Source organism: Grampus griseus, assembly GCF_964374135.1.
Source record: "Grampus griseus genome assembly, chromosome: 5".
Classification (NCBI taxonomy): Eukaryota; Metazoa; Chordata; class Mammalia; order Artiodactyla; family Delphinidae; genus Grampus; species Grampus griseus.
This window is the reverse complement of record NC_138998.1, coordinates 40773133-40792813: the sequence shown is the minus strand read 5'-3', so window position 1 is coordinate 40792813 and position 19681 is coordinate 40773133. Positions and strand designations below refer to the sequence as shown.

The 19681-nt window shown below is 39.6% G+C and overlaps 1 protein-coding gene across 1 annotated transcript; it reads left to right on the top strand.

Annotated features, from left to right (window-relative positions):
- Positions 1–1886: 1886 nt before the first annotated feature.
- On the top strand, positions 1887–2117 carry SPTSSB (serine palmitoyltransferase small subunit B; the record flags this gene model as incomplete). Its single annotated transcript, XM_082654716.1, has 1 exon — positions 1887–2117. One exon carries the CDS (start codon positions 1887–1889, stop codon positions 2115–2117), a length of 231 nt encoding a protein of 76 aa, XP_082510842.1.
- Positions 2118–19681: the final 17564 nt, after the last annotated feature.

The window sequence follows — 19681 nt, the reverse complement described above, 5'->3', positions numbered from 1 at the left end:
TTCCCACTTTAAGTTTTTGTGGAAATTTTCCTTGTCAGAAAGGGTTCCTTACTATCAAAGCCAAGTTATTGAAAGTCAGCAATAGCCTACCGTATCCCACGTAGGTCGGGACTGTGAGTCATCTATAATTATTTTTTTAAGTTGGTTACTTGTCATTCATTCATTTACTCATTTGTTCAGCAAGTATTTACTGATGACAGTCTCTGTGCCAGGCATTAGGATCATGAGAGTCTCCCCATAGCCTGAGTCCACGGTCTTATGGAGCAAAAACATCTTGCTTTTACTCAAAAGAGAATCAAATAAAAGAGAGATACATTCAGGTCAGAACACAGGAATGATCTTCAAAAATATTTAACTGTGATTTGAATAATAAAAGTTATCAAGGTGGACTTAGATGATGTAGCAGCATGATACTCCTAGGAGTAAGCACAATAGGTACAGGTCAGCTTGTCTCCCCAGGGACACCCACCATGTCTCTGTCTGCAAAATCTTCCCAAGAATCTTTAAGAAATGAATGAATAAATAAAAATTGGTATATCGGGCCTCCCTGGTGGTGCAGTGGCTGAGTCCGCCTGCCGATGCAGGGGACATGGGTTCGTGCCCCGGTCCGGGGGGTTCCCACATGCCGTGAAGCGGCTGGGCCCGTGAGCCATGGCCGCTGAGCCTGCGCGTCCAGAGCCTGTGCTCCGCAAAAGGAGAGGCCACAGCAGTGAGAGGCCCGCGTACCGCAAAAAAAAAAAAAAAAATTGGTATATCAAAAAAAGAAAAGAAATGATAGATGCCCTTCCTTCTAGGAGGTTTTCCACATAGTTTTAACTGTGATCCTATCTGAGGGCCAACAAAACATTTTTATATGGTTTTCATAAGTTCTCTACCCAAAAACCAAATGACCACCCAAAGGTACACTTTGGGCTTCGCCTTTGTTTCAGAGGTCCCAAGACCATCTATATGTCCAGTGCCTCACTAGAAAGACTCATAGGACTCAACATATATTCGCACTCACAGCTAAGGTTTATTATAGCAAAAAGATATACAACAGGATCAGTCAGGAAGACAGACACGGTTGGAGTCTGAAGAAATCCATTTACAGGCTTCAGATGTTCTCTTCCTCCCATGAGTGGACACACCAAGTGTGCCTCTTTCTTTACCAGCAAAAAGTGCAGTGATACATGTCAATGTTTCTGCTCAGGGAAGCCCATTAGAGACTCAGCACCAAGGTTTTTATTGGGGCTGCTCACATGGACACTCTTTGCCTGGCAATTACAAAAATTCCAGACTCCCAGAATACAGCAGGTATTCACCATAAATTACAGTGTTTGCACTGTCTAGGCATAGTGAATCATCCTTATCCATTAGGGAACAGAAAGAACATTCCAAAAGCCAAGTTCCCAGATGCCAGCCAAGGACCCTTCTAAAAATAGCAGCCTCAGGTTTGCTATATTAACTCTTTTCTGCACACTATTCTTTAACATTCTACCAGAATATATGCTGTAGGAAATAGAAAACTCACATTTATCTCTCTAAATGTACAGGGCTAAAGAAAATGTGGTTAGACTCAACTGTAGATATTATTATCACTAGAGTTATTACTAGCAATTATTTTTAGATGTCACTGTTAATAATATTATTGCTATTCATTCTAGTAGTAATTATTAGTAGTAATGGCAATATTATTAATTCCTATGATTAATATGTTGTTATTATTTCCATATAATATTCCTATTAGTAATTCACTCAATGATCATTAACATTCTTTGAAAATTTTTGACATGTTGAGATCATGAAAATATCAGAAGATTCTGTGTTTAGTGCCTTATTTTTTTTTTTCTTCTAATCTGTTACCTTTTTTAACAGGACAGACTTTCTGCGGCTTGAAGGAACCAGCCATGGATTTCAAACGTGTGAAGGACTATTTCTCCTGGCTCTACTATCAATACCAAATCATTAGCTGCTGTGCTGTCTTGGAGCCCTGGGAGCGATCCATGTTCAATACCATCTTACTAACCATTTTTGCTATGGTGGTATACACCGCCTATGTTTTTATCCCAATCCACATTCGCCTGGCTTGGGAATTTTTCTCCAAAATGTGTGGCTATCACAGTACAATTTCTAATTGATCTTGTTTGTAAACTGTGAACTGGCATTACATATGTGTACGTTGCTTACAATGTATTAATTTAGGTGAATACTGTAGCTTCTTTCACTGTCTCACCTGAAAAGCTCTCTCCTCTCTATGCACTCTTATATCCTGCCTGAAATTTGAGATAGATGTCTCTTTAGGTTCTTTTGTACGTGCTACATTGTGCATCAGACCATAGATAACACAATGACCTTACCTCACATACCATATTCTCTCAGCTTAAATCTATGACTTTAGATTTTGTTTTTAATTGGGAAATTTCATATCAACTTCTTCTGGGAAGTAGGCTCATAAGAGACCTATCAGAATCATATTTAAAATGCTCTCTTGATACCTATTCTATAGTGAAGGATAAGGATATATTTTTTAAAAAATTGTTCATACACTACTGTCAAAAGTATCCTATCCTTGTTTACAATATACAAAAAGATCTGAATAAATTATATAGACCCCCTAAAGTCTTATTTTCTAGTAACCTGCTGATACCTAAAATTCTTTTACTTCAAGCACAAAAGAATAGGTTGAAGGTAATTATCTCCTTTCAGACATGGTTCATGAATTGTTTCAAATATCTCTAAAAGTATGGCTTTATAACAGTTTAAAATCAACAATGTTGATTTTAGATGACCCAGTAAGTATTATAATACAAAATCATTTTAAGTGTAAGAAAAAATATACAATCAAAGTAAATTCAGATTCTGTGACTTGTGATGCTGCCTTGCCTTGCATGATGCTGGGGGAAAAGAGACAAGAAATTGCATCCTTTCTGTGCTTTCACTCAGTGGAGGGGTGGGGTGGGGGGAATCATATATTGGGCTACAGGAAGAAAAGCTAATAAATAGGCTGGAAGTAATATTCTACCAGCAGGAACTTGACAGCTCCAGTTAAATGTTTTGATACAGTGGCTCCTTTGCAGAGCAAAACCAAGATTTATTAAATTTCCTTCAAAGTGTTTATCTTAAAAACAAATACAAGTTTTTAATTATACTGCTGAATCAAATGTGAATGCCAAAGGCAAAACCTTGCAGTTTTTCTTTCCTCTCAATAAATCTTAATGTTAGTAATTCTGGAGGGTAAAAATGTAAATAGTTTTTGGACAATATTTGCACCCTTGTTTGTGTTATGACAAAAAATTTTTCCAAGGAGAGCTAAAGAGAAAAATGTTTGGCATGCCAAATTAGCTTGCATGTTTGTTAAAAAAACAAAAACACGTTTTGAAGATAAACCAGATCTGAACATGTATGTGTTGATTTTTGCAAAATAAATTAGGTTTAATTTTATAAATAAAATATCCACCTTCAGATTTGCTTTTTTCTCCTATTGCACTAAATATCTAGGTGCTTACATCCATATTTCTCTGCAAACATCATTTCTTAGTGATCCAAGGTGGTAACTGATCTTAAGATGGTAGGGTAAAACTACTGATATATTTATCAAGAGTCTTCTCCATGGTGGACATGTTTTACATGTTGAAGTAGGTTTTAAGGTCTCCCAGTTACAGGTAAGGGACCTAGAACTTGGAAAAAGTACATTTCTTGTTCGAGGTCCTTTAACTACTAGTGGCAAAGCCAGGAAGCAAATCCAGGTCAGGACCACACTGGGACCTGAAATATTTGCCACATGGAAGCCCATGGAAGGACAATGTGAGCAAATGAAAGTTAATGGGCTGGGGATCCCAAACATGTTAGAAAGCAGAACGCCATCAATAAAAGGGGTGAGGGGCTGAGGAGACAGCCAAGGTTGGAGGAACAAGCTCTGCTTTTGCGGCTTAGCGGTGCTGTGTTCACCCGTTTCTATGCTGTCCAGGCCCATAGGCCTCTTTTAAAAGAATGCTTCACTTTTAAATATTTAACAGAGGATTCTCAGTTAAGCTTGAACTTGAATGCGTTCCCAGTTCACAATGATTCAACACCCTTATATACATGGACCCCTGCTAAGTACTCTTGGAATTCAATCACAAAGATACTACACTGACCTTCTAAAAATCCTCTTTCTAAAATAAGAATCAAAATATTATAAATGTGAATAGACACAGTAAAGCTTAATAAAGGATATTGCAAAGCACTGCCCTAGGATGTTACTTCAAAGGTAAGCATTTCCTCTGAGCGATCAAAATAATAAACACAGGGTCCAAAAAATATAATCAAACATAGTTTAGAAAAAACTATCTGCATGCAGAAGGGAAGAAAGCTCTACCTGCTCTGCTCTGTCGATTTTCTAGACTAAGCAGAGATGCTCTTTACCTTGACCATAGTTAGCCTAGATTAGGAACATTTATATGCTTTTCTTTTGCTTCTATTATTTGTATATTTCAATGGTATGTACAGAACTTTTTAAAAAAATAAAGCTAAGAGTTTCATGGTTCAAATGGGCTTGAATTTGTCACTCACTAAACTAGGAATCATAAAATATTCCTTCACTGGCTTTGGCCAAGTAAACAATCGCTTTTGTCTACTTGTGCAACAAAAAACACAAAAGGCCAAGAAATCAGGCAGTTTGAACATCAAGATAGGACTGGTCAGTCTTTATTAACAAGTCACACAAGTGAAAAAAAATTGCTAGTCAACATTTTCTGCTTATTTCTTCTATCACTAACATATTTGTGTCTTCTCGCTAGTGGAGGCTGTGCCTCTGGAAGGCAGGAAATTTGTCCTTATTTCTGCATCCTCAGTTTCTGGCCCAATGCCTGGTACGGAGCTAAGCAGATACACATCCGACGAAACATGACGTAGCTCCCCATACCCTCTTTCCACTCAGAAACAAGGAAGCTCAGGATGTATAGCTTCAGGCTATTGACCAAAAGAGTAACATTCTTCATTTGCTCATTCATTCAACAAATGTATTAAAAGTCAACCACGTGTTGAGGGTAGATACAGGAATAGAGAGAGAGATAGATATGTGATGAAGAAAGTACAGTAGAAACTAGGGGTTAGGTATTCAGGTGTTCATTATAAAATTCTCTGTGCTGTATGTTTGAAATTTTTTCTTTAAAAAATGCTGGGGAAAAAGTCCACCATGTACTAGTCATTAAGCTTGCCACTAAGAAACAAAGATGAACAAGACAGAAAGAGAAACATCCCTGAATTTATGAATCATACAATCTGGTAGGCAAGATGACACAAGAAAAAAATAAGCAAATGAACTATTTATAAATTGTTATAAGGTTTTATGAAAGAAACAGCAGAGGGCTGGAGAGAAAGTAACAGAGGGTGGGGGACAGTGGGGCACAGAAGGGGCATTGCATTAGGGGAATTCAAACTTCTCTCATTGCAGGTCTCTAAGAAGGGGGGCGATGTGGAGGGTGGGGTCCTGTACAATGTAAGATGAGGACACTGGCTGCTGTGAGAGTGGATGGGATGGGGCATGAGTCTGAGCAGGAGGACCTAGAGCAGATGAGAGCCAGACTAAGATGGTGGCATCAGAGACAGAGACACACGGTCTGATGTGACATAGTTTTTGGAGCTAGAAAGTCAACAAATCTTGCTTATGGGTTGGATCAAAGGAGGAATTTCATTAAATACACAACGTATTTTTTTAAAAACATCTAACTCATCTAAAGGAAACATCCTCCTCATTTTGGGAAAGTTATTTCCAGAGCCAATCAGCTGCCCATAAGAAAGGATAGAGTTTTGGTGGGGCTAATGGCGGACTCTGGGAGGGCTCATGCCAAGGAGCACTTCCCAGAACTTCTGCTGCCAGTGTTCTTGTCCCCATGGTAAGCCACAGCCACCCCCTGCCTCTGTAGGTGACCCTCCAACACTAGCAGCCGTGGCGCTGACTGAGTGTGCTCCGGCTGGGTGTCAGGCCTGTGCCTCTGAGGTGGGAGAGCCGAGTTCAGGACATTGGTCCAAAAGAGACTTCCCAGCTCCATGTAATATTAAATGGTGAAAGAGATCTCCATCTCAAAACTAAGACCCAGCTCCACTCAATGACCAGCAAGCTACAGTCCAGCAAGCTGGACACCCTATACCAAACAACTAGCAAAACAGGAACACAACCCCACCCATTAGCAGAGAGGCTGCCTAAAATCATAATAAGGTCATAGACACCCCAAAACACACCACTGGATGCGGTCCTGCCCACCAGAAAGACAAGTACCAGCCTCATCCAGCAGAACAAAGGCACTAGTCCCCTCCACCAGGAAGCCTACACAACTCACTGAACCAACCTTAGCCACTGGGGGCAGACACCAAAAAGAAAGGGAACTATGGACATGCAGCCTGAGAAAAGAGGACCCTAAACATAGTAAGATAAGCAAAATGAGAAGACAGACAAACACACAGCAGATGAAGGAGCAAGGTAAAACCCCACCAGACCAAACAAATGAAGAGGAAATAGATAGTCTACCTGAAAAAGAATTCAGAGTAATGATAGTAAAGATGATCCAAAATCTTGGAAACAGAATGGAGAAAATACAGGAAACGTTTAACAAGGACCTAGAAGAACTAAAGAGCAAACAAACAATGATGAACAACACAATAAATGACATTAAAAATTCTCTAGAAGGCATCAATAGCAGAATAACTGAGGCAGAAGAACAGATAAGTGACCTGGAAGATAAAATAGTGGAAATAACTACTGCAGAGCAGAATAAAGAAAAAAGAATGAAAAGAACTGAGGACAGTCTCAGAGACTTCTGGGACAACATTAAATGAATCAACATTCGAATTATAGGGGTCCCAGAAGAAGAAGAGAAAAAGAGAGGGACTGAGAAAATATTTGAAGAGATTATAGTTGAAAACTTCCCTAATATGGGAAAGTAAATAGTCAACCAAGTCCAGGAAATGCAGGGAGCCCCATACAGGATAAATCCAAGGAGAAACACACCAAGACACATATTAATCAAACTATCAAAAATTAAATACAAAGAAAAAATACTAAAAGCACCAGGGAAAAACAACAAATAACATAACGGAATCCCCATCAGGTTAACAGCTGATCTTTCAGCAGAAACTCTGCAAGCCAGAAGGGAGTGGCAGGACATATTTAAAGTGATGAAAGGGAAAAACCTACAATTAAGATTACTCTACCCAGCAAGGATCTCATTCAGATTCGACAGAGAAATTAAAACCTTTACAGACAAGCAAAAGCTAAGGGAGTTCAGCACCACCAAACCAGCTTTACAACAAATGCTAAAGGAACTTCTCTAGGCAGGAAACACAAGAGAAGAAAAAGACCTACAAAAACAAATCCAAAAGAGTTAAGAAAATGGTAATAGGAACATACATATCGATAATTACCTTAAATGTAAATGGATTAAATACTCCAACCAAAAGGCATAGACTGGCTGAATGGATACAAAAACGAGAGTCATATATATGCTGTCTATAAGAGACCCACTTCAGACCCACCTCAGACACATACAGACTGAAAGTGAGGAAATGGAAAAAGATATTCCATGCAAATGGAAATCAAAAGAAAGCTGAAGTAGCAATTCTCATAGACTTTAAAATAAAGACTATTACAAGAGACAAAGAAGGACATGACATAATGATCAAGGGATCAATCCAAGAAGAAGATATAACAATTGTAAATATTTATGCACCCAACATAGGAGCACCTCAATACATAAGGCAACTGCTAACAGCTATAAAAGAGGAAATCGACAGTAACAAAATAACAGTGGGGGACTTTAACACCTCACTTACACCAATGGACAGATCATCCAAAATGAAAATAAATAAGGAAACACAAGCTTTAAATGATACATTAAACAACATGGACTTAATTGATATTTATAGGACATTCCATCCAAAACCAACAGAATACACTTTCTTCTCAAGCGCTCATGGAACATTTTCCAGGATACATCATATCTTGGGTAACAAATCAAGCCTTGGTAAATTTAAGAAAATTGAAATCGTATCAAGTACCTTTTCCGAACACAACACTATTAGACTAGATATCAATTACAGGGAAAAAAATCTATAAAAAAAATACAAACACATGGAGGCTAAACAATACACTACTTAATAACACAGAGATCACTGAAAAAATCAGAGGAAATCAAAAAATACCTACAAACAAATGACAATGTAAACATGATGACTCAAAACCTACGGGATGCAGCAACAGCAGTTTTAAGAGGGAATTTTATAGCAATACAATCCTACCTGAAGAAACAAGAAACATCTCAAATAAACAACCTAACCTTACACCTAAAGCAATTAGAGAAAGAAGAACAAAAAAAAAAACCCAAAGTTAGCAGAAGGAAAGAAATCATAAAGATTAGATCAGAAATAAATGAAGAAAACAATAGCAAAGATCGATAAAACTAAAACCTGGTTCTTTGTGAAGATAAACAAAATTGATAAACCATTAGCCAGACTCATCAAGAATAAAAGGGAGACGACTCAAATCAACAGAATCAGTAATGAAAAAGAAGTAACAACTGACACTGCAGAGATACAAAGAATCATGAGAGATTACTACAAGCAACTATATGCCAATAAAATGGACAACCTGGAGGAAATGGACAAATTCTTAGAAAAGCAAAACCTTCCGTCACTGAACCAGGAAGAAATAGAAAATATAAACAGACCAATCACAAGCACTGAAATTGAGACCGTGATTAAAAATCTTCCAACAGAGGAATGAGAGGAAGATGGCGGAAGAGTAAGATGCGGAGATCACCTTCCTCCCCACAGATACACCAGAAATACATCTACACGTGGAACAACTCCTACAGAACACCTACTGAAGGCTGGCAGAAGACCTCAGACCTCCCAAAAGGCAAGAAAGTCCCCACGTACCTGAGTAGGGCAAAAGGAAAAAAAAAGAAAAAAACAGAGACAAAAGAATAGGGACGGCACCTGCACCAGTGGGAGGGAGCTGTGAAAGAGGAAGTTTCCACACACTAGGAAGCCCCTTCGCGGGCGGAGACTGCGGGAGGCGGTGGGGGGAGCTTCAAAGCCGCGGAGGAGTGCACAGCAACGGGTGCGGAGGGCAAAGCGGGGAGATTCCTGCACAGAGGATCGGTGCTGACCGGCACTCACCAGCCCGAGAGGCTTGTCTGCTCATCCGCCGGGGCAGGCGGGGCTGCGAGCTGAGGCTCTGAGGCTCGGGTTTCGGAGGGAGCGCAGGGAGAGGACTGGGGTTGGCGGCTTGAACATAGCCTGAAGGGGTTAGTGCACCACGGCTAGCCGGGAGGGAGTCCGGGGAAAAGTCTGCACCTGCCGAAGAGGCAAGAGACTTTTTCTTCCCTCTTTGTTTCCCGGTGCGTGAGGAGAGGGGTTTAAGAGCGCTGCTTAAAGGAACTCCAGAGAAGGGCGCGAGCCGCGGCTGAAAGCGCGGACCCCAGAGACGGGCGCGAGCCGCGGCTGAAAGCGCGGACCCCAGAGACGGGCGGGAGACGCTAAGGCTGCTGCTGCCGCCACCAAGGGGCCTGTGTGCGAGCACAGGTAACTCTGCACACCCCTCTTCCGCGGAGCCTGTGCAGCCCGCCACTGCCAGGTTCCCGGGATCCAGGGACAACTTCCCCGGGAGAACGCACGCCGGGCCTCAGGCTGGTGCAAAGTCACGCTGGCCTTTGCTGCCGCAGGCCCACCCCGCACTCCGTGCCCCTCCCTCCCCGCCGGCCTGAGTGAGCCAGAGCCCCCGAATCAGCGGCTCCTTTAACCCCGTCCCGTCTGAGCAAAAAACAGATGCCCTCCAGCGACCTACAGGCAGAGGCAGGGCCAAATCCACAGCTGAGCCCCTGGGAGCTGTGAGAACAAAGAAGAGAAAGGGAAATCTCTCCCAGCAGCCTCGGAAGCAGCGGATTAAAGCTCCACAATCAACTTGATATACCCTGCAACTGTGGAATACCTGAATAGACAACCAATCATCCCAAATTAAGGAAGTGGACTTTAGGAGCAAGATCTATGATTTTTTTCCCTTTTCCTCTTTTTGTGAATGTGTATGTGTATGCTTCTGTGTGAGATCTTGTCTGTATAGTCTTGCTTCCACCATTTGTCCAAGGGTTCTATCCGTCCATGGTTTTTTTTTTAAATTTTTTCTTAATAATTAATTTTAATAACGTTATTATACTTTACCTTCATTCTTTCTTTCTTTCTTTCTTTCCTTCCTTCCTTCCCTCCTTTAGACAACGAATCATCCCAAATTGAGGAGGTGGTCTCTGAGAGCAAGATTTATGATTTTTCCCCCTTTACCTCTTTTAGTGAGGGTGTATGTGTATGCTTCTGTGTAAGATTTTGTCTGTATAGCTTTGCTTCCAACATTTGTCCTAAGGTTCTGTCCGTCCCTTTTTTTTTTTTCTAAATAAGAATTTTTTAATTCAATAACTTTATTATACTTTATTTTATTTTTACTGTATCTTCTTTCTTTCTGTCTTTTTTCCTTCTTTCCCTCCTTCCTTCCTTCCTCCCTCCCTCCCTCCCTCCTTTCTTTCCTTCTTGCCTTCTTTCCTTCTTTGCTTCTTTCTTTCTTTCTTCCTTCCTTCCTTCCTTCCCTCCTTTCCTTCTTTCTTTCCTCATACTTCTACTAATTCTCTCTACTTTTTCTCCCTTTTATTCTGAGCCGTTTAGATGAAAGGCTCTTGGTGCTCCAGCCAGGAGTCAGGGCTCTGCCTCTGAGGTAGGAGAGCCAACTTCAGGACACTGGTCAACAAGACACCTCCCAGCTCCACATAATATCAAACAGCGAAAATCTCCCAGAGACCTCCATCTTAACACCGGCACCCAGCTTCACTCAACGACCAGCAAGCCACAGTGCTGGACCACCTATGCCAAACAACTAGCAAAACAGGAACACAACCCCACCCATTAGCAGAGAGGCTGCCTAAAATCATAATAAGTCCACAGACACCACAAAACACACCACCAGACGTGAACCTGCCCACTAGAGAGACAAGATCCAGCCTCATCCACCACAACACAGGCACTAGTCCCCTCCACCAGGAAGCCTACACAACTCACTGAACCAACCTTAGCCACTGGAGACAGACATCAAAAACAGCGGGAACTACGAACCTGCAGTCTGCAAAAAGGAGACCCCAAACACAGTAAGATAAGCAAAATGAGAAAACAGAAAAACACACAGCAGATGAAGGAGCAAGGTAAAAACCCACCAGACCTAACAAATGAAGAGGAAATAGGCAGTCTACCTGAAAAAGAATTCAGAATAATGATAGTAAGGATGATCCGAAATCTTGGAAATAGAATGGACAAAATGCAAGAAACAGTTAACAAGGACCTAGAAGAAATAAAGATGAAACAAGCAACGATGAACAACACAATAAATGAAATTAAAAGTACTCTAGATGGGATCAATAGCAGAATAACTGAGGCAGAAGAACGGATAAGTGACCTGGAAGATAAAATAGTGGAAATAACTACTGCAGAGCAGAATAAAGAAAAAAGAATGAAAAGAACTGAGGACAGTCTCAGAGACCTCTGGGACAACATTAAACGCACCAACATTCGAATTATAGGGGTTCCAGAAGAAGAAGAGAAAAAGAAAGGGACTGAGAAAATATTTGAAGAGATTATAGTTGAAAACTTCCCTAATATGGGAAAGGAAATAGTTAATCAAGCCCAGGAAGCACAGAGAGTCCCACACAGGATAAATACAAGGAGAAATACGCCAAGACACATATTAATCAAACTGTCAAAAATTAAATACAAAGAAAGCATGTTAAAAGCAGCAAGGGAAAAACAACAAATAACACATAAGGGAATCCCCATAAGGTTAACAGCTGATCTCTCAGCAGAAAGCCTACAAGCCAGAAGGGAGTGGCAGGACATACTGAGAGTGATGAAGGAGAAAAACCTGCAGCCAAGACTACTCTACCCAGCAAGGATCTCATTCAGGTTTGATGGAGAAATTAAAACCTTTACAGACAAGCAAAAGCTGAGAGAGTTCAGCACCACCAAACCAGCTTTACAACAAATGCTAAAGGAACTTCTCTAGACAAGAAACACAAGAGAAGGAAAAGACCTACAATAACGAACCCAAAACAATTTAGAAAATGGGAATAGGAACATACATATCGATAATTACCTTAAATGTAAATGGATTAAATGCTCCCACCAAAAGACACTGATTGGCTGAATGGATACACAAACAAGACCCTTATATATGCTGTCTATAAGAGACCCACTTCAGACCTAGAGACACATACAGACTGAAAGTAAGGGGATGGAAAAAGATATTCCATGCAGAAGGAAACCAAAAGAAAGCTGGAGTAGCAATTCTCATATCAGACAAAATAGACTTTAAAATAAGGACTATTAAAAGAGACAAAGAAGAACACTACATAATGATCAAGGGATCAATCCAAGAAGAAGATATAACAATTGTAAATATTTATGCACCCAACATAGCAGCACCTCAATACGTAAGGCAAATACCACCAGCCATAAAAGGGGAAATCGACAGTAACACATTCATAGTAGGGGACTTAAACACCCCACTTTCACCCATGGACAGATCATCCAAAATGAAAATAAATAAGGAAACACAAGCTTTAAATGATACATTAAACAAGATGGACTTAATTGATATTTATAGGACACTCCATCCAAAAACAACAGAATACACATTTTTCTCAAGTGCTCATGGAACATTCTCCAGGATAGATCATATCTTGGGTCACAAATCAAGCCTTGGTAAATTTAAGAAAATTGAAATTGTTTCAAGTATCTTTTCTGACCACAATGCCATGAGACTAGATATCAATTACAGGAAAAGATCTGTAAAAAATACAAACACATGGAGGCTAAACAATACACTACTTAATAATGAAGTGATCACTGAAATAATCAAAGAGGAAATAAAACAAATACCTAGAAACAAATGACAATGGAGACACAACGACCCAAAACCTATGGGATGCAACAAAAGCAGTTCTAAGGGGGAAGTTTATAGCAATACAAGCCCACCTTAAGAAGCAGGAAACATCTCGAATAAACAACCTACCCTTGCACCTCAAGCAATTAGAGAAAGAAGAACAAAAAAACCCCAAAGCTAGCAGAAGGAAAGAAATCATAAAAATCAGATCAGAAATAAATGAAAAAGAAATGAAGGAAACAATAGCAAAGATCAATAAAACTAAAAGCTAGTTATTTGAGAAGATAAACAAAATAGATAAACCACTAGCCAGACTCATCAAGAAAAAAATGGAGAAGACTCAAATCAATAGAATTAGAAATGAAAAAGGAGAGGTAACAACTGACACTGCAGAAATAAAAAAGATCATGAGAGATTACTACAAGCAACTCTATGCCAATAAAATGGACAATCTGGATGAAATGGACAAATTCTTAGAAATGCACAACCTGCCAAGACTGAATCAGGAAGAAATAGAAAATATGAACAGACCAATCACAAGCACTGACATTGAAACTGTGATTAAAAATCTTCCAACAAACAAAAGCCCAGGAACAGATGGCTTCACAGGTGAATTCTATCAAACATTTAGAGAAGAGCTAATACCTATCCTTCTAAAACTCTTCCAAAATATAGCAGAGGGAGAAACACTCCCAAACTCATTCTCCAAGGCCACCATCACCTTGATACCAAAACCAGACAAGGATGTCACAAAGAAAGAAAACTACAGGCCAATATCACTGATGAACATAGATGCAAAAATCCTCAACAAAATACTAGCAAACAGAATCCAACAGCACATTAAAAGGATCATACACCACGATCAAGTGGGGTTTATTCCAGGAATGCAAGGATTCTTCAATATATGCAAATCAATCAATGTGATAAACCATATTAACAAATTGAAGGAGAAAAAATATATGATCATCTCAATAGATGCAGAGAAAGCTTTTGACAAAATTCAACACCCATTTATGATAAAAACTCTGCAGAAAGTAGGCATAGAGGGAACTTTCCTCAACATAATAAAGGCCATATATGACAAGCCCACAGCAAACATCAGTCTCAATGGTGAAAAACTGAAAGCATTTCCACTAAGATCAGGAACAAGACAAGGTTGCCCACTCTCACCACTCTTATTCAACATAGTTTTGGAAGTTTTAGCCACAGCAATCAGAGAAGAAAAGGAAATAAAAGGAATCCAAATCGGAAAAGAAGAAGTAAAGCTGTCACTGTTTGCAGATGACATGATCCTATACATAGAGAATCCTAATGATGCTATCAGAAAACTACTAGAGCTAATCAATGAATTTGGCAGGATACAAAATTAATGCACAGAAATCTATGGCATTCCTATATACTAATGATGAAAAATCTGAAAGTGAAATCAAGAAAACACTCCCATTTACCATTGCAACAAAAAGAATAAAATATCTAGGAATAAACCTACCTAAGGAGACAAAAGACCTGTATGCAGAAAATTATAAGACACTGATGAAAGAAATTAAAGATGATACAAATAGATGGAGAGATATACCATGTTCTTGGATTGGAAGAATCAACATTGTGAAAATGACTCTACTACCCAAAGCAATCTATAGATTCAATGCAATCCCTATCAAACTACCACTGGCATTTTTCACAGAACTAGAACAAAAAATTTCGCAGTTTGTATGGAAACACAAAAGACCCCGAATAGCCAAAGCAATCTTGAGAACGAAAAAAGCAACTGAAGGAATCAGGCTCCCTGACTTCAGACTATACTACAAAGCTACAGTAATCAAGACAGTATGGTACTGGCACAAAAACAGAAAGATAGAGCAATGGAACACGATAGAAAGCCCAGAGATAAACCCACGCACATATGGACATCTTATCTTTGATAAAGGTGGCAGGAATGTACAGTGGAGAAAGGACAGCCTCTTCAATAAGTGGTGCTGGGAAAACTGGACAGGTACATGTAAAAGTATGAGATTAGATCACTCCCTAACACCATACACAAAAATAAGCTCAAAATGGATTAAAGACCTAAATGTAAGGCTAGAAACTATCAAACTCTTAGAGGAAAACATAGGCAGAACACTCTATGACATAAATCACAGCAAGATCCTTTCTGACCCACCTTCTAGAGTAATGGAAATAAAAACAAAAATAAACAAATGGGACCTAATGAAACTTCAAAGCTTTTGCACAGCAAAGGAAACCATAAACAAGACCAAAAGACAACCCTCAGAATGGGAGAAAATATTTGCAAATGAAGAAACCGACAAAGGATTAATCTCCAAAATTTATAAGCAGCTCATGCAGCTCAATAACAAAAAAACAAACAACCCAACCCAAAAATGGGCAGAAGACCTAAATAGACATTTCTCCAAAGAAGATATACAGACTGCCAACAAACACATGAAAGAATGCTCAACATCATTAATCATTAGAGAAATGCAAATCAAAACTACAATGAGATATCATCTCACACCAGTCAGAATGGCCATCATCAAAAAATCTACAAACAATAAATGCTGGAGAGGGTGTGGAGAAAAGGGAACACTCTTGCACTGCTGGTGGGAATGTGAATTGGTTCAGCCACTATGGAGAACAGTACGGAGGTTCCTTAAAAAACTACAAATAGAACTACCATATGACCCAGCAATCCCACTACTGGGCATATACCCTGAGAAAACCAAAATTCAAAAAGAGTCATGTACCAAAATGTTCATTGCAGCTCTATTTACAATAGCCCGGAGATGGAAACAACCTAAGTGCCCATCATCGGATGAATGGATAAAGGAGATGTGGCACATATATACAATGGAATATTACTCAGCCATAAAAAGAAATGAAATTGAGCTATTTGTAATGAGGTGGATAGACCTAGAGTCTGTCATACAGAGTGAAGTAAGTCAGAAAGAAAAAGACAAATACCGTATGCTAACACATATATATGGAATTTAAGAAAAAAAAATGTCATGAAGAACCTAGGGGTAAGGCAGAAATAAAGACGCAGACCTACTAGAGAACGGACTTGAGGTTATGAGGAGGGGGAAGGGTGATCTGTGACAGGGCGAGAGAGAGTCATGGACATATACACACTAACAAATGTAGTAAGGTAGATAGCTAGTGGGAAGCAGCCGCATGGCACAGGGATATTGCCTCGGTGCTTTACGACAGCCTGGAGGGGTGGGATAGGGAGGGTGGGAGGGAGGGATACGCAAGAGGGCAGAGATATGGGAACATATGTATATGTATAACTGATTCACTTTGTTATAAAGCAGAAACCTAACACATCATTGTAAAGCAATTATACCCCAATAAAGATGTTAAAAAAAAAAAAAGAAACTGACCAGACTGAAGGGTTGGGTCCTACTGTGTTCAACCCAGTGCACTGCTGGCATTCTAATCCGTTATGTCTGAAGATTTGGCCATAGAGGTCAAAGTTCAGGCAAGTCTTTTTTTAATGGAGATCTAACCAAGAAATAGTAGTAGGAGCCTAGGAAGCAGAGCACCCTAATTCAGGTGGGCAGAAGGGCTGTGCCTCCAGGTAATCAGTCCCTATAACAAGATGAAGCTAGTAGCTCTTGAGTACCAGAACAATATTCAACTCTGTGGGAGAGAGTGATGTCAACGGCAGGGTAGAATGTCAGGGATCCAACCAAATAGGTCAGTTAGGGGCTTGGCTGTGGTGTCAACCAGTAACCTTGGTTCAGGGTGAGAAACCGAAGGCAAAAGCCCAGTCGTAAAGACTAAAATCATCATGGCAGGAAGCTGGAGTTCAAAGGAACACTCGAGTGTCTAGTGTCTAGATTCTAAACCACAAAATCGGCATGACTGATGCCAAATCTAAAGTAGTGATATGTCATATGATATCACTTATATGTGGAATCTAAAAAAATGGTAAAAATGAACGTATTTACAAAACAAATAGTCATAGATGTAGAAAACAAACCTATGGTTACCAAGCGGGAAGGTGGGGAGAGGGATAAACTGGGAGATTGGGATTGACATATACACAGTACTATATATAAAACAGATAACTAATAAGGACCTACTATATAGCACAGGGAACTCTACTCAATACTCTATAATGACCTATGTGGGAAAAGAATATAAAAAAGAGTGGATATACGTATATGTATAACTGATTCACTTTGCTGTACAGCAGAAACTAACACGACACTGTAAATCAACTATACTCTAATAAAAATTAATTAAAAAAAAAAATCTTCCAACAAACAAAGGCCCAGGACCAGACGGCTTCACAGGCAAATTCCATCAAACGTTTAGAGAAGAGCTAACACCTATCCTTCTCAAACTCTTCCAAAATATAGCAGAGGGAGAAACACTCCCAAACTCATTCTACAAGGCCACCATCACCCTGATACCAAAACCAGACAAAGATGTCATAAAGGAAGAAAACTACAGGCCAATATTACTGATGAATATAGATGCAAAAATCCTCAACAAAATACTAGCAAACAGAATCTAACAGCACATTTAAAGGATCATACGCCATGATCAAGTGGGGTTTATCCCAGGAATGCAAGGATTCTTCAATATACACAAATGAATCAATGTGATAAACCATATTAACAAATTGAAGGAGAAAAAATATATGACATATCATCTCAATAGATGCAGAAAAAGCTTTCGACAAAATTCAACACCAATTTATAGTAAAAACCCTCTGGAAAGTAGGCATAGAGGGAACTTACCTCAACATAATAAATGCCATATTTGACAAACCCACAGCCAACCTCGTTCTCAATGGTGAAAAACTGAAACCGTTTCCACTAAGATCAGGTACAAGACAAGGATGCCCATTCTCACCACTATTATTCAACTTAGTTTTGGAAGTTTTAGCCACAGCAATCAGAGAATGAAAAGACATAAAAGGAATCCAAATCGGAAAACACGAAGTAAAGCTGTCACTGTTTGCAGATTACATGATAGAGAGAATCCTAAAGATGCTACCAGAAAACTACTAGGGCTAATCAATGAGTTTGGTAAAGTAGCAGGATACAAAATTAATGCACAGAAATCTCTTGCATGCCTATACACTAATAATGAAACATCTGAAAGACAAATTAAGGAAACACTCCCATTTAGCATTGCAACAAAAAGAATAAAATACCTAGGAATAAACCTACTGAAGGAGACAAAAGACCTGTATGCAGAAAACTGTAAGACACTGATGAAAGAAATTAAAGATGATACAAATAAATGGAGAGATATACCATGTTCTTGGATTGGAAGAATCAACATTGTGAAAATGATCATACTACCCAAAGCAATCTATAGATTCAATGCAATCCCTAACAAACTACCAATGGCATTTTTCACAGAACTAGAACAAAAAAATTTCACAATTTGTATGGAACCACAAAGACCCCAAATAGCCAAAGCAATCTTGAGAATGAAAAACAGAGCTGGAGGAATCAGGCTCCCAGACTTCAGACTATATTACAAAGCTACAGTAATCAAGGTAGTATGGTACTGGCACAAAAACAGAAAGATAGATCAATGGAACAGGATAGAAAGCCCAGAGATAAACCCACGCACATATGGTCACCTTATATTTGATAAAGGAGGCAAGAATATACAATGGAGAAAAGACACCTTCTTCAATAAGTGGTGCTGGGAAAACTGGACAGCTACATGTAAAATAATGAAATTAGAACACTTCCTAACACCATACACAAAAATAAACTCAAAATGGATTAAAGACCTAAATGTAAGGCCAGACACTATAAAACTCTTAGAGGAAAATATAGGCAGAACACTCTATGACATAAATCACAGCAAGATCCTTTTTGACACCCCTCCTAGGGAAAGGAAATAAAAACAAAAATAAACAAATGGGACCTAATGAAACTTCAAAGCTTTTGCACAGCAAAGGAAACCATAAACAAGACAAAAAGACAACCCTCAGAATGGGAGAAAATATTTGCAAATGAAGCAACTGACAAAGGATTAATCTCCGAAATTTACAAGCAGCTCTTGCAGCTCAATATCAGAAAAACAAACAACCCAATCCAAAAAATGGGCAGAAGACCTAAATAGACATTTCTCCAAAGAAGATATACAGATTGCCAACATACACATGAAAGGATGTTCAACATCACTAATCATTAGAGAAATGCAGATCAAAACTACAATGAGGAAAAAAAAAAAAAACTACAATGAGGGGCTTCCCTGGTGACGCAGTGGTTGAGAGTCTGCCTGCCGATGCAGGGGACGCAGGTTCGTGCCCCGGTCCGGGGGAATCCCACATGCCGCGAAGCGGCTGGGCCCGTGAGCCATGGCCGCTGAGCCTGCGCGTCCGGAGCCTGTGCTCCGCAACGGGAGAGCTCACAACAGTGAGAGGCCCGCGTCCCGCAAAAAAAGAAAAAAAAAAAACTACAATGAGGTATCATCTCACACCAGTCAGAATGGCCATAATTAAAAAATCTACAAACAACAAATGCTGGAGTGGGTATGGAGAAAAGGGAACCCTCTTGCACTGTTGGTGGGAATGTAAATTGATACAGCCACTATGGAGAACAGTATGGAGGTTCCTTAAAAAACTAAAAATATAACTGCCATACGACCCAGCAATCCCACTACTGGGCATATACCATGAGAAAACCATAATTCAAAAGGAGTCATATACCACAATGTTCATTGCAGCTCTGTTTATAATTTCCAGGACATGGAAGCAACCTAAGTGTCCATTGACAG